Raw genomic sequence first — 15117 nt, forward strand, 5'->3', positions numbered from 1 at the left:
TATGAATATATAAAATCTAATGACTAACAGCAGAACCTGTTTACCTGGAAAGAAAAAAAAACTAGAAGTGTAGAAAAGCAATACATTTTATTTTTTTTTTAATGTACAATTCTTTTTTTGTTATTGATGAAGAGAAGAATTCATTTAAAAATGAATGAATGAAAAATATTCATTCATTCATTCATTTTTTAAATACATATTCATGTATTAAGTTAAAACAGAACGTTTTATATTATGTATTATATTCATATTACATAATCCATCCTAAATATACTAAAGCTTTGTCATAATTAGTCCAAGACAAACTGATGGAAAAAATTGTATTTCTGCTCCCCTGAGAAGATGCACTGTAAATCAGTGAGAGTGCACCCACTGTGAGCCATCTTAGACAAAAGCTTCAGTTAACCTAAATGAATGTAAATGTAGCACATGGTTGATCCTGCTCCCTAAGGGAAAACTGCTGATGCTTCTGAGAGTCACACTACAGCAGCTTATTCACGTGGATCAAATCTGAACACTTGCACACAGATTATGTAACATCTCACTACAATCCCATTCCAATATAATGCACGTTTGTGTTGTGTAATGTACCATTTGACAATGTAATGATACCAGTACATTATTATTTTTTTTTAAATCACAAAAGGTTTCAAACAATACCTAATGACTTTATAATAATTAATTGGATAATATCTTTATATTAAAGGTTTCAGGTGCTTTTGGATACCACACTGTCTTATACATTTCCAAAATGCCCACTGACTTTCACAGCATTATCCTCCATAGGTGCTAAGTGAAAATGACATTCAAAAGGACTGCCTATTTCCTGTGCTGAAGAAAGAACCAGTTCCTCATTATACACACAACCCCCTGTCCACATTGCCTGTGGTCATTTCCACTATGTGACATGGCCCTTCCCTGGTTTACTGAATTATGCCGAGTGGGCCCCTGCCCTACCCCCAGCGTTTCCTCATGAAGATCAATGAGATGTCCTTGGGATGGCCAGAGAAGCTTGGAGCCATGAGTGGCCAGCCTTCACTAGCCTTAATCCAACCCTCAATAATGGGGGTCAAAGGGTCTTTTACAAGGTCCCGTCATTCAGCTGGGCGTCTCACAGCTTTAATGGGCAGCACGCATCTGGAGTGTAAACCCCACTGTGAAGCTCCTTCCTCTGCCACCAAAGCCGCGACATCACCCCATCCTGGGAGCCTGTAAATGAGCTCTAAAGTCACTCCTCCATGTGGTAGCTATCTTTTACAGAAGGGACCATCAATGTAGAATTACAAAGGAGTGAGACCAACTCTAGGTTTTAGTGCTGGGGGTTTTGAATGACCAAATGAATCATGTGTTTCTGAAATTCCAAAGAATGGACTGACACATAACAGATACCAAATTGGACTTTCCCTGGTCTCTTGTCTCCTTGTATCTTTTGTAACTTTACTATATTATCTTTCACCTTGAAAAGTTATAGTATATCTTAAATAGTATACAATAAACATCAATTTATGGTTCATAATTGAACCTTAAGGAATGTTAAAATACAACCCCCGTTCCAAAAAAGTTGGGACGTTGGGTTAAATGTAAATAAATGTAAATAAAAACAGAATGCACTGATGTGCAAATCTCATAAACCTATATGTTATTCACAATAGAAGATAGACTTCTAAAAGCTAGTTAAAAGCACAAAACACACTTCCCCAGGTAAAGGACACATATATACTAAAGGTACAAACAATGTACCATTAATGGTACCACCCCAGAAAAAAGAAAGGTGCAATTTGGCACCTTTATTTCTGAGAGAGAGAGAAAAAAACCCATTTCATTCAGCATCATAAAGGGTCCTTTGGTTTATCCATTTGTGGGGAAACCCTTCAAGGTTTTATGTTAAATCCTACACCATATGGCTTCCTTTCAGATAAGGGTCCAAGTAGATCCTAACTGGAAAGCAATAATCATTAACCAAAGAACCTTTAAGTAAATTCTAGGAGTGAAGGGTACATATTAATATTAATCTACTAATCAGTAGAATCTTTATCACGTGATCAACAGTTAACCGCGTACATAAAAACCCGAGCTGCTTTACACTCCAGTACAGAAAATCAACACCGCGCAGTAATTTCTAATTTACATTAAACACTGAGTGAAACAGCAATAGGCCGTACGGAAGCAGTGAGGCTCTCTGCTATTGGTTGATGCGATGCCCATCCCCCCTCGTCATTTAGCCTCGCCCCCTTGTGGCCAAGCGGAAGTGTACTCGTATCTCTCAGTGCGGAGGCATTCGCTCGATAATGCTCTTTAATTCATGTAACGCGGACAGAAAATTGACCGAAATGCGTGCAGATTTGCACGGTGTCAACTGTGCTCGGTGTGGAGAAGCAGGAATGCGGAAGTGAGCTTCCTCGCCCCAGTTCTCCGCAGCGCGAGGCAAATGGGCTGCGATATTCTTCTGTCGAGTAGTCACGGGAAACCTCTGGAAAAAACACACGCTCTGGGCTGCGCCGTGTCCGTCTGAAACGGTAGGTTCAGCTGTTTCACTCAACAACAACAAAGGAGCAGGGCTGAGAGTTTGATTTCGGAGTGAAAAGCATTCCTTAGGCTGTTACTATTATTATTATTATTATTATTATTATTATTATTTATTTCAGACCGTGACTCGGGCGCAGTAAGAAGATCCCGCAGGGGCCAGGAGCTACATGTGACACGCTTCTGTGAATTATTTAATCTCTTAGCGTCACACGCCGACACGAACAACATCCAACAACAAAAATAAAAAATAAGAAATGGAGGACTGGGAATGAGCATGCGTATGGTGGGAAACGAAGACATGTGCGTTGGGGCCGCAGTAGAGGCGACGCTGTGCTGAGCGCGCGGCCCGGAGAGTCATGCGGTGGTGGGGGAGGATCGGAGCAGGGAGCTCGCAGCGCGTTTCACGTTTCGCAATAACTTTAATGCCCCATAGCTCAAGGCTCTAACATGACAAGGGGGTAAAAAAAACAAAAAAAAAAAACAACACGTAGCACGCACCGTCTTATGCGCTTTTACGCAAAGTCGCGGCTTGCTTCTCCTGGTGCGTTAAAGGTATTACAGGCAGCTACTTAGTTCTCAACTTTGCCAATTTTTGGAGTTTAATTGAAGCGAGATACGATCTTAAATCTATCAGTCTTAAACATTAGCACGTTTAGTGATTTCATTTCGACGAAAGGTAGACTGTGTGTGCTCTGCGATGATCTAATTTACGCGATATACTCGGGGCCGAATCGACGCGTCGCTCATGACTTTACTCTGAGCCCTTTCTCGCCCCAAATGGCATCGTTCCCCGATTCCGAAGTGCAGACGTGTCCGCTGTGTAAGGAGCTGTGTGGCTCCTCTGCTCCGATCTCCTCCAGTTCATCTACCTCCTCCTCGTCATCGCAAACCTCCAACTCGTCTACTACCTCGTCCACACGAAGACTGCACGTCCTGCCGTGCCTGCACGCCTTCTGCAGGTCGTGCCTGGAGAGCCTGAGGAGCAACGGAGACCCGCTCAAGCTGCGCTGCCCGACCTGCGACCAAAAAGTACCCATGTCCGAGTCGGGCGTGGACGCGCTGCCGTCGTCCAACTTCCTGTTCAGCAACTTGCTGGACGTGGTGGTGTCCGCCGAGGATCAGGGCACGAGCAGCTGCATAGGCAGCGGGGGTCTTCTCCGTGCTCAGCACGTGCTCTCGGAGCCGCAGTGCAGCTCGTGCGATGAAGGGAACGGCGCAAGCTCGCACTGCCTCGACTGCCAGGAGTACCTGTGCGACAACTGCGTGCGCGCGCACCAGCGCGTCCGTCTCACCAAAGACCACTTCATTGAGAGCCTGGCGGAGAACCTGCACATGCCAGCACGCGCCGGGGGCCACGGCACACCGCTCAGCCTCTCCCAGGCGTTTCACAACTTCTCACTGCTTCCGGTTTTCCAGGACCGAATGGACTACTGTCAGCAGCACGACAACGCGGTGAGTCCTTGAAATGCACATCGTTTTAGGTAGCACTCAAGCTGCAATCATTCACTCATAGTCCAAAATTTCCCAGTAGTGCTCTACTACTCTGTTTACATCACACACACATACGTACATGTCTCAACTCATCAATTCGCCTCTTCATGTACTACACTATTGTAGTGTGCATCCATGATTAATAGTAGATTAGTTTAGGCCACGAGTCACTGTGTGTACACCATTTAGTGTTTCCAATTTCACACCCAATTTCAGTACAGGTCCCATTGGATCATTGAACAAGTACTAATCACTGCAGTTTTTAGACAGTCGCGATTAAATTTTAGAGCAGTCTGGTAGAAATAGTATTGCAAGCAGTATGTGGAAGGAAAGGTGAAGGATCTTCTCACTGTTATATAAATACTGTGGAATCAATATATCAAGTGGCTTCATGCAAGTTTATGGATTATAAGCTTGGTCTGTATTTGACTCTGTAATGTACCTACAGCTCTGTCAAAAAGACAACAGTGATTTCTTGGGGGGGATTTAATCAAGGAGGAGTATAGTACCAGGATCAGGAAATCAATACTACTGAGGTCATGTATACCATATACTTCAATACTTTCTTTCGCAGCAATATCTTATTAGATACCTGCTTTCACATAATTTATGCAGTACACTTTTACTCATTGCCTCGCAAAAATCAACAGATTTTTATTAAAGCAGTTATCAAAATGATTTATCATTTTGATAACTGCTTTAATAAAAACCCTGCATCGATTTTAAAACATAATATTAGCTGAATGTTGTGTTTGTATACTCTCTCTTTTTTTATTTATTGGACTTACTTTACCAGCAGAGCTCAGGTGACCCATCATATCACACAGTTTTTCTGCTATTCTGCTGATGCATTAATTCCACTATCTGTTAAACAAATGCTGAGTGTGCTTTGCTCTGTTGAAGTGTTGTATCATTAGCAATCCTGACTAAACCATCATAAACCACAGGCTGAGCTTTCCATTTTATTTGAATGCCTACTGTAATGATCAGTTAAATGATACATATTTTAGATTAAGAATCACTTTCTGAGCTGTACATATTTTAATAGACAAGGGTTCGGTTAGATTGTGTTGCAGAAGTGCATCCAAATTTAACTTTACACCCCTATTAATTTTCAGTGTTTTTATTTATTTTTTAAATAAAAAGTTATTCAAACACTAATGTAATGCAACACTAATGTAATGCTGGGGTTTTGTGACCAAACCTGCCTTTCGTGATGCATAATGTGCATTGTGTATTATATGCCTTCAAGAATAGTGATTATAATAATTTTTGTCATGTCCCCACCTCTAGGTTCAGGCTGAGAGTCTGTATTGTCTAATATCTGTTTTTGCTCGGATTGCGGTTGTTGTGTCCTTGAGCAAATACCAGTAAAAAGACTGTGAATTCAGTTGATTGGGAATTGCTTATTCCGTTCTCTCTTGGTGACATCCCTAGTTTGAAATGACCTGAGCATCATGAGGGAAAGAAAGTGTACCTCTCATCCTACTCTATTATGTCTTAGTAGTTAATTTGATTGAACAGAAATCTTTAAGAGAAATCAATTAAATCACGCCTCTTATCTCTAAACCAGCAGGATATATCCATTGTGGGACTTTATGAACAGTCCAGTTAATATATTGTGATTTCATCTGTAAAACTAATGGTAGCTGTTTTTATCAAATTTAGTTTTTTTTATTTTTTATTTATAAAATAATATATTTTAGCATAGTTCCATTAGTGATGTTTGAATGGTGCTCTTCCTGTAATAATACTATGTGAAATGTAAAATCTAGCTACATATTTCTGAGTGAATATATGAAAATGTGAAACAAATATGTGATGGTGGTTTTTAGCAGCACCGTTAATGTGTGTTGTGTTTCTGCCAGTGTAACATTATAACAGTTTTATGTCTTTGTGCATTGAATCTTTCAAGAAAGAATTGTAATTCATCTAAGAATCAAATATTTCCCCCATCAATTTTAGTTTCCTAATCTTAATTTGGACGATTCCATGTTTTTTCTAATCTAACACACAAGGTAATGGTCTTGCCTCCAGGCTTCTTGGAGCATCTGAGCTAATTCTCAGCTAATTATAAAGCTTATTGGAACATGAAAGAAGACACAGGAATGTGCAAGTTGTGTATTCTCAGCAACTGTAGTGGATGAGCAGATACTGGTGTAAAATAAAGAAATCCTCTCACTGGGAGACAGTATGTAGGACGGATGCACCTCTATATCATTATACGGAAGGAAATGAAGTGTGTTTGCATGAGCAGAGGATAGGTCTGGGTGAAGTCTGAAATCATTTCTGTAAACAGTCAGATCCTTTTTTGCTGCAGTAGTGTGATGGTGATGATTTCCAGAAGCAGTGCAGATATCGTATACTCTCTTCATCTATACACACACACACACACCACACAGTCTCTTTATGCTGTCTTCTCTTTTCCTCTGCTCCTGTCTTATCTCTCACTTAAAAAAAAATTCTACCTTGTTTAGAATATTTGAATTTCTGTAATTAATGATCGTGTGACAGAAGCTTGTCTATGATGCAACATTTCCCACAGAACAAAGAGGCACATGTTCTTGACCTTGCTTCATTTTCTGCTGGCTCTACTTTATATGCTAGTTTAAAGAATAAGATACTTATATAACAGAGTTAACCATTCAAAAGTTGTAAACTACTGTTCCTTTCCATTTAATTTGACTCGTTTCCTGTATCAGAAGAAATTGAATTTTTTATTTTTTCCCCCTAAACCGTTGAAAGTGTTAGTGTTTGAAATGGTGCCATAAAGGAAGGAATGTGGTGCTGTGTTTGGGTTTGCCGGTTTAGTGCAGCCTGTAGTCTGGTAAGAGTGAGCACAACTGACCATTAGCAGTCTTTTACATTCCTACTCTGCCTATTCTGTGTGTGTCCCTGTGTGTGTGTGTGTGTGTGTGTGTGTGTCTGTGTGTGTGCGCGAGTGTCCCTGTGAGTCCCTGTGTGTGTGTTTCCCTCTGTCTCTCTCTCTCTCTCTCTCTCTCTCTCTCTCTCTCTCTCTCTCTCTCTCTCTCTCTCTCTCTCTCTCTGTAATTTCTTTTCCCCCGGTAATGGGTTGCAGTGTATGAACACCAGGTCAGAGGTCAGAATCCATGCGACCTTTTGTCGGGTAAAAACTGGCTTGTACCAGTTGGCTTGTATTTCAGTGCTGGTTATACAAACACATTTCACTGTGTGTATCACTCCACTCATGTCTTCTCCACATAAAATTCCAGTTCCTAGTTTGAAACGGTTACTACAGTAGAGTCAGTGGCATCCTCAGCGGACATGACAAAACTTTCACAGGCTTAAGAGAACGACTGATGTGGCCTGGGTGGAATTTCAGTTTGACACCCTGATTTATTGTCTATTAGTGGTAAAGGACCTCCATATTGTCAGCTATTTGAAGCAGGCATGGAGGGATATACCTGCTGTTTAATGATTATCTCTTAGTGATGCATGCATTAATTTATTTACTGGACAAGATTGTGTGTATTCATGTCATAAAATGCTATGACTCAAACCATTTGATTTGGCTTGTTGTGGAAAATTAGTTGTACATTTCCACATAGTGTACCAATGTCACTACTTACGTTCAGGTGGATTAATGTGCTGTTGGTGTCCATCATGAGAGAATCGAGACGGGCAAACCGTAACAAGGTAAATGTTAGCTAGCTAGATGACAGTGAAGAACAAGACACATTCCTGGTTGGGTTTTTTTGTATTATTAATCAATTAATTAATTTATTTATTATTTATTATTATTATTATTATTATTATTATTATTATTATTAACACACCAGCTAATGTTAGCCAGCTAGCTTCTACTGTCGTAACAAGTAACAAGCTGCAGAGCCTCATGAAGCGTTGCACTTTACTCCACACCATCAGTGATAGCAGAGTTTGAAGGGTCAAACTTTAAAAGCTCCGCACCTTTAAGAAGTTTAAAAAAAATTTGACTTTCAAGCGTGGGTGTAGCCCAAAGCAAGCAAAAGCAAACCAAGTTTGTGCACATTGTCTCTCACTACTTGTCAAACAGAAATGTTGTCACCCCTGAAGCTTGTTTGTGCATTTGCTTTTGCTTCATGTTTGAAGGTAATGTTTTGTGAGCTCAGTTTACACCTCTGACCAGCTGACTGCAGTCCAAGCAAACAAAATAGAATCTAGTGCGGTCTTGGTGAGCTTTGTCGTCCAACTCGGTGCTTAGTTTACATTTCGGAAGAAAATCTGATGTGCTTTTGAGATCTTTGAGTTCATTTTGACTTGCTTTGGGGTTGAATGTTTTGTGTAAACATCACAATAAAAAAAGGTCAAATTAATAACACTTGGCCTTTAACTAGTACAACAGTCTTGAATCTGAATTGTATTGCTCATATAAGATTTTCTTGTGGAATTTAAATTGGCTGTTGCTCAAGTCAGATGCTAATATAACAAGCAGAAAGAAAGTTAAATGAATTAACTAACTTTGCAAATATTAAAGCTCACCAACTTTTTTGCTCCATGTAGGACATTCAGCTGGTACAGTATGTACAGCTCAGACAGTAAGTCCTGTCATTACTATGTGTGTGTGTTATGGAGCGCATTCAGGTTACAGCAGAAATGGTACTGCACAGAATCTAGCGTAATGAAAATCATCAACGAGGACTAGCTCTTAGTCAGTCAATAGGTAGCAGTAAGCAGGTGCAGGTGTTTTGTACAATCAGTTATTGCACACGGTTCGTGGTCTGTGCATCTCAAACATCTTGTTTTGCCAGTCAGTGTTCATGCCTGAAGGAAGGGACTGGTAATTCGTGAGATGGATGCCGTGGATTGCTAACTTTACTGTCTTTTTGCTTGTCTGAGCAAGAGGTCTGTGACTGAGAGCAGATTGTGGTTAATCTCTAATCTTTAGATCTGGATGATGCAGTTTCAGGTGGTGGTTAGGCCAAAGCAAACAGGTAATAGTGGTTGAAGGACAAGGCAGAGTAGAATGTGTGGCAGGTTTGTGCGAGTGTTCTACAGTATCCAGTCTGATAAATATAACATCACAGACAGCTGTTTGAAAACCTGCAAGTGTGAATATTAAAATCTAATCTATAGTCTAGTACTGCATCAGATATCAGTGCACTGTCAAGGTACCAAATTACTAACAACAGTAAGACCATACAAATGTGAACCACTGCTGCTAGTTAACCTACTGATAAATATACTGTATGCTTATTCCCTGGATGCAGTATGAGCACATTATTGTGTATCATTATGGGAGGATGGTGTTTAACGTAACTGTTATGATATGAGATCCTGGCTGTTAGCTAGACATTTGCTTTAAAACATCATCTAAAAAAGGACATTTTTAAATAGTTTTAAATGTAGGAACACATGTTGGATGAAATTGTTGAAATATTAGACTATTAGAAGTGATGCTGATGTCACTGTGTTCTAACCCTACATTCATAAGAGTGAGCAACAAAGCGACCACTGACCGCAAAACGTAACGCAAAACAATTTAGAGCCATGCAGCACTGAAGCAACAAAGCAGCAGCTCCACAAGCGATATGACTCTTTTCTCAGCTCTATGCAAAATAGATCTGAATACAATTGGCTTAATAATTCCTCGGACCAGTCCTATAGCGTATGTAGTGTGTGTGTTTTTATTTATATATATATATATATATATATATATATATATATATATATATATATATGTCACCTGATTGAAAATGTCTTTTTTAAGAATTGTAGATAAGGAACTCTCTTGTCTTTAAACTGATAGTAGTCAATTTTTTAATGCTTACCATAGATAGATAGATAGATAGATAGATAGACAGATAGATAGATAGACGATTTATTGTGCTCTATTGTACTCCTTGTATCTTATACTAACCTGGCATGGATGGAGCTGCAGATATCTACGATAGTCATCAATTTAGATTCCACTCTCCTCTTCCCACCATTTCTAAGAAATCTGCATTTCTATAAATACTATAGAAAAAAATTAATAATTATATAAATATAAAATTATTAATATTTTTTTTCTTTCTTTCTCATCATATATACAACATCTCATTAAATGTGTATATATGCATTAAGAAGAAAAATAAAGCTTGGAAGGACAGTTCACACCCACAAGAGACAAACTGCAAGCAAGATGAGCGACCTGCTAGTGCAAACGTAGGTTACAATCTCAGGACTGAAACAGCACCACAAAGAAAAGCTCAATGGGAGTTTTGGACAGGAAACTTTAAACTGTTCCTCCTCTACTGCTACATAGCTATCATTGAAAACAATTAGTGTTAATTAAGCATCAAATAGAATAACAACAAAAACGTACAGATCGTGGCAGAAATTCCAACACACTAAATATAAGCTTAGGATATCCATTACTGTGAGAGATTACCAATCATTTGTGCTGTCAGTCTAAGTAGTCCAAGCACTCTTTAACTTGATCTCATGGTTGCTGTGAGAGCTCCTCATGGCAAGGCTCCGGTTTCTGGCAGGGGGTTGTGTAAAAGCAGTCCTGAAAAGCCTTTGAGCATGCCTTTTATGACCCTGTTCTAGTGACTCCATATCCCTGTGCTGCTCTTTTTTTAACCATTTTCATGTGCACTCCTCTTTGATACAGAATCTGGCAGGCCATACTTTAAACAAACCAAACTCTGAAGGAACCAAGAACCTAATCTGTCTGGTATGAGAGTATTTCCCTGAAACGGTTTTCTCTGATGGAGTCGGTCCTTGGAGAGGAATGTGGACTGGTCAACACATTGAGGGGGACTCTCTGTAGATTGATGCCTACAGACACTCCCAGATAGAACGTACTTCGTTCTGTCAAGCTATCATTTCACATTAGTTTAAAAATGTACTAAATAAATTTACTGGTTCATGTGGCTGCAGATATGTCACACTTGTGCTTAACCTAATAAATAACACATATTTAGAGGCAATTTCTAGACATTTGGATTTTATTGGTTTTATTATTTCCTAGTCTCGGAAGCCAGACCTCTACCTTACTCAGAGTCTGGTGTGTTTCATCTATAAATGTCGCCAAGAACTGCATTCTCTCACAGGAAGAGGCAATTTGACCACCATGGGAAATGACTAAACACAGACCTTTCAATCTCAAACACAGAGATTCTCATTTACTAACTGGTGCTTCACACATATCTCTTCTGTGTTTTATTTATATATATATATATATATATATACACACACACACACACACACACACACAGTTTTATTTTTATTATTACTGTGACCATATCTTTCGGCATAAAAGAGCTGGTGTACTTCCTTTTTTTTTAGCATACGTTAGCATATGCGCACAGTCGTACACATAGCCTTTCAAAGTATACGCCATTCAACATGTCCACGTACAAAGGCAGAGGACGCATGCACATTACGACAACGTGCACTACCCCTCCTGGCCTACAAGAGTCAGTACAGAGCAGTAGAGCAGGTCTTCTGATGTGAAAGACGACATTTGTTTGACAAAACAAGACGGCACTTGTTTCCGTCTCTTCCGTTAATTCCATTTTTTCTTCAACTACCTTAACAATCAACAGTCTTGGGTCACTGCTGCCACCTTGTGGAACAACTAAATAGTGCATATAAATAGTGTTTTAACCTGTGTACTCGGACACATTATCTTGTGGGACAATGAGTCTCAGGCTGAGACTGATTACTCCCAAAAATACAATGACCTTGCTTTGTATGCCCATTCTTTATGAATAGTGTAAATAGTATGTACGGTATTTGAAGGATTTAGAGTTCTATAAACTGTAGGAGTTAAACATGCTACCAGCCTCACTCTTTGGATTGTGGTTTTAATTAGGTGAGTATTAGACATGGTTTTGTCATGGTGGATTATGAAATTCAGCCCCTTTTGCTTCCCTCACTTTTATTTCTTTAGAGGTCATGTTCTTGGAGCTGTTGTGTCTGTAGCCATTAGGTATAAGTTTGCATTAAGCGTCTGAACATCTAATAGTGTTAAAGGAGGAGATAACACTTAAGTGCATGACCAGAGCCCTTTATAAAATCTCATTGTCTTGCTTCAGGGATTCAGCCAGTGAATTGTTTATTATTGAATGGGATTAATACTCACTTTGAGGCAAAGCACTTCAATAAACTAGTCTGAAGTCACTGGACGAAGTGACTGAGAAGGGAATGGTAGCAGGTTTGGAAAACAATTCTGCACGTCCGCTCCATGAAGTGATATCCAGGAGAACTCTTAACCACCACATCCACCAAGGTCTACTGCTGTCAGGTTCCACAAGATGGAAGCTTCCTAGTGTACTATCCTGCCTTCTGTCCCTATGAATAGACAATAAGACAGAATGTCAATTTAAAATAATTATCATTCACTTGCATAGACCTGATGGTGTATTGCTTGATTTTTTTTTCTTTCTTTCATTTTCATTCACGCTAAACCTCTAACCTCACATCTCCCACACACCAAATGAAAAGCCAGTGATGTGTTTATGCAGGTTGTCTTGTTTGTGAACTGATGCCATAACTGCTGTGTATATGTAAACGTGCAGAATGTGCATTTAGCTGTATTTATACTCTAGTTTAAGTCCTGTGTTCTTCAGTTATTGTAGTGTAGTTTCTCTTTTGGGGGATGAGTGAAGTACATCAGTCTATCTGTCTCTGTAAAACATTCATTTGAAACAATCTGGCTTTGGACACTTACAGGTATCTTCTCTCAAATGTATTTTGTCTGCTTGTAGATTCTCAGTCCAGTTTTGGGTTGAGTTTCAGAGTTTCTCTCTAGATTTCTGAATGAGATCTCGAAAGAGGTATGCAGCTGGACCAAGACAGCTACTGCTGGATCTATAGGGCTGTACACACACGTGTGCGTGTGCACGCTGGAACGTTGTTTGGCCTCTCATGAACAGCCAGTGAGGTCATGTAAGTGGGCAGCCACCTCCCTGTGAGAGAGTGAGAGTGCAGGCATGTGAGTGCAAGAGTGAGTGAAAGAGCATCTGATTCCAATTCAGAGGATTTCCTCTGAAGTGCTCTCTGATCTCATAGATCTACAGATTTGGATTAATAGTGTTTCATCTAATGCATTGGAATTCAATATTTTATGTAAAAAAACAACCCTTCATTCTGTAGCTTTCCAGACAAGGTGTTTGTGTACTCGGGTATTGTAAATTGACCTTATTAAGACAGTGGGGGATGTGGTTATGTCTTTTCCTTTGAGCCCAGGCCTATGTGTTTGTGTGTGTGAATGCGGCGGAGTGTTTTCTGGAGATTGATTATTAAAGAGCAGTCACGGTTTTTGTTGATTTGTGTGGTTTGCCACAGAACTTCAGAGGAATAGCCATTCATATTTATTTAAAGAACATATTGCATATGTTGGTTTCTACTGAAATAAAAAAAATATATATATTAGATACACTTAAATGTTTTGAATTTTACTTCAACCGTGAACCCAGGAGTAACTCTATTGCAGACTAAACATAATATCGATATACGTCGTCATATCAGAAAAAAGCTCTCCAGTAAACTACAAAACAAACTTACTACAAAGTAGAGGTGTGCATCAGGATCCATATCCTGCAGCACTAAACAAATAAAGTTATAGGAGTGGATGTTGTTGACTCTGCGTGGGCATTCAGCTATGAAGCTCTTGGGACACAGAAAAGCCATATTCATTAAAGTGCACCTATTATGGTTTTTTCAAATATTACCTTTTATGCAGTGTGTTAGAGCTGTGTGTGAATGTAAAAATGTCTGCTAAGTTTAGAAAATCAAAGCGCACGACAAACTGAGTTATTGACTCCCAAAAGAAGGAACCAATTCTGAACAGCTGTAATGAGTCGTTAGTAATTCCAGACTTACTTTCTGTACTAACCTCTGGTCTCCATTGGAGCTCGCTGACAGACGGAGCTGAAACTCGTTATGGTAGTGGATGTTTCCTTTTTTTTTTGACACACGCAAACAGGGGTAGACCAATCACAACAGACTGGGACATCTGACCAGTCAGAGCAGAGTATGCTCTCTGAAAGGACTAGTTTAGAATTAGTCCTTTAGAACGGATCATTTAACGAGTTGTTGGTGACTTTGAGCAAATTATGAGTAAATTATGAGCACATTAAAGTGTTTTTTGACCTTGGATGCATTTAAATCTATTGTATGAGACTTGTAAAACAATTGGGCACATTTCAAAACCATAATAGGTGCTCTTTAACATGAAAGCCTGTATAGGTCTCACAAGGCTCACATGTTTATTGTTTTCTTTCATTCATTATCACTAACTGCTTTATCCTGTTCAGGTTCATAATAGTGTAGATTGCTTATTGTCTATATTTTTGAGAAATAGAACCATCTAAGCTCATCAGACCTTAGAATAGTGTGGGCAGGTGCAAACAATGCGAACAGCAAAAGTAGTTGGGATTGGTCAGAATTTCTACAGGTAGTGGGTGGGAATGGGATAAAAAAAACAAAAAACATAGTCCTACACACACCTCCACTCCAAAGACCACAGCCTACAGTGATACACTTACCTCTTCTTGTTTTGTTCACATTGAAAACCAGTTTCACATGCCAGTAAAAAGAGTCATATTGAGGTTTACAGCAGCACCCAGCTGTTCCTCAATGCTTATTTCATTTGTAGTGATTATCTATCAAGTTATCTGTTTCTCGTCAGATGGCTTTTACTGCTTTATGGTTTAAAAGGAACTTGGTGGGGTGTTCGTTTTTTTTTTTTTGGTCATTTAAAGTCAGTGTTTAGTGGGTGATCTTTGTAGAACAGCATAGACCAGGCTTATAGGCCTTAACATTAACACCGTTGTTGGACTCCATGCTGGAAATAATGGACCTAGGTGTCAGGAAAGATATACGACTCTTGACTGCTCATATTTTCCATCAACGTATACAGAATGGGTTTATCACCTATAGATTGATGATGTGGAAGTGAAGCTATAATAATGATATAGTGTATAGACCATATGTTCTATATACGTTATTTCAGCACTACCATTACGTGTCTGCTTAGTTTGTTGGAATATCTCCCAGACTCTCTTTTCATCCTCAAAGTATGAGGGGATTTCCTCCATCAGGAACTTCAGACCAGAGAAAAGACTACCATTCCCTCATTTCTGCTTCTGGACTTCAGCTGCTCAC

General features: G+C 39.5%; 1 protein-coding gene across 1 annotated transcript in view; it reads left to right on the forward strand.

The window, feature by feature from the left end:
* The first annotated feature begins 2029 nt into the window (after positions 1-2029).
* Positions 2030-15117, forward strand: part of trim71 (tripartite motif containing 71, E3 ubiquitin protein ligase) — a 30091-nt gene continuing 17003 nt past the window's right edge. Inside the window, exons 1-2 of the mRNA XM_017473985.3 lie at positions 2030-2516; positions 2646-3978. Of these exons, the coding sequence (XP_017329474.1) occupies positions 3304-3978 (675 nt within the window). The 5' untranslated portion in view covers positions 2030-2516; positions 2646-3303. The remainder of the gene's footprint in view (positions 2517-2645; positions 3979-15117) is intronic.

Source organism: Ictalurus punctatus, chromosome 1, assembly GCF_001660625.3.
Source record: "Ictalurus punctatus breed USDA103 chromosome 1, Coco_2.0, whole genome shotgun sequence".
Classification (NCBI taxonomy): Eukaryota; Metazoa; Chordata; class Actinopteri; order Siluriformes; family Ictaluridae; genus Ictalurus; species Ictalurus punctatus.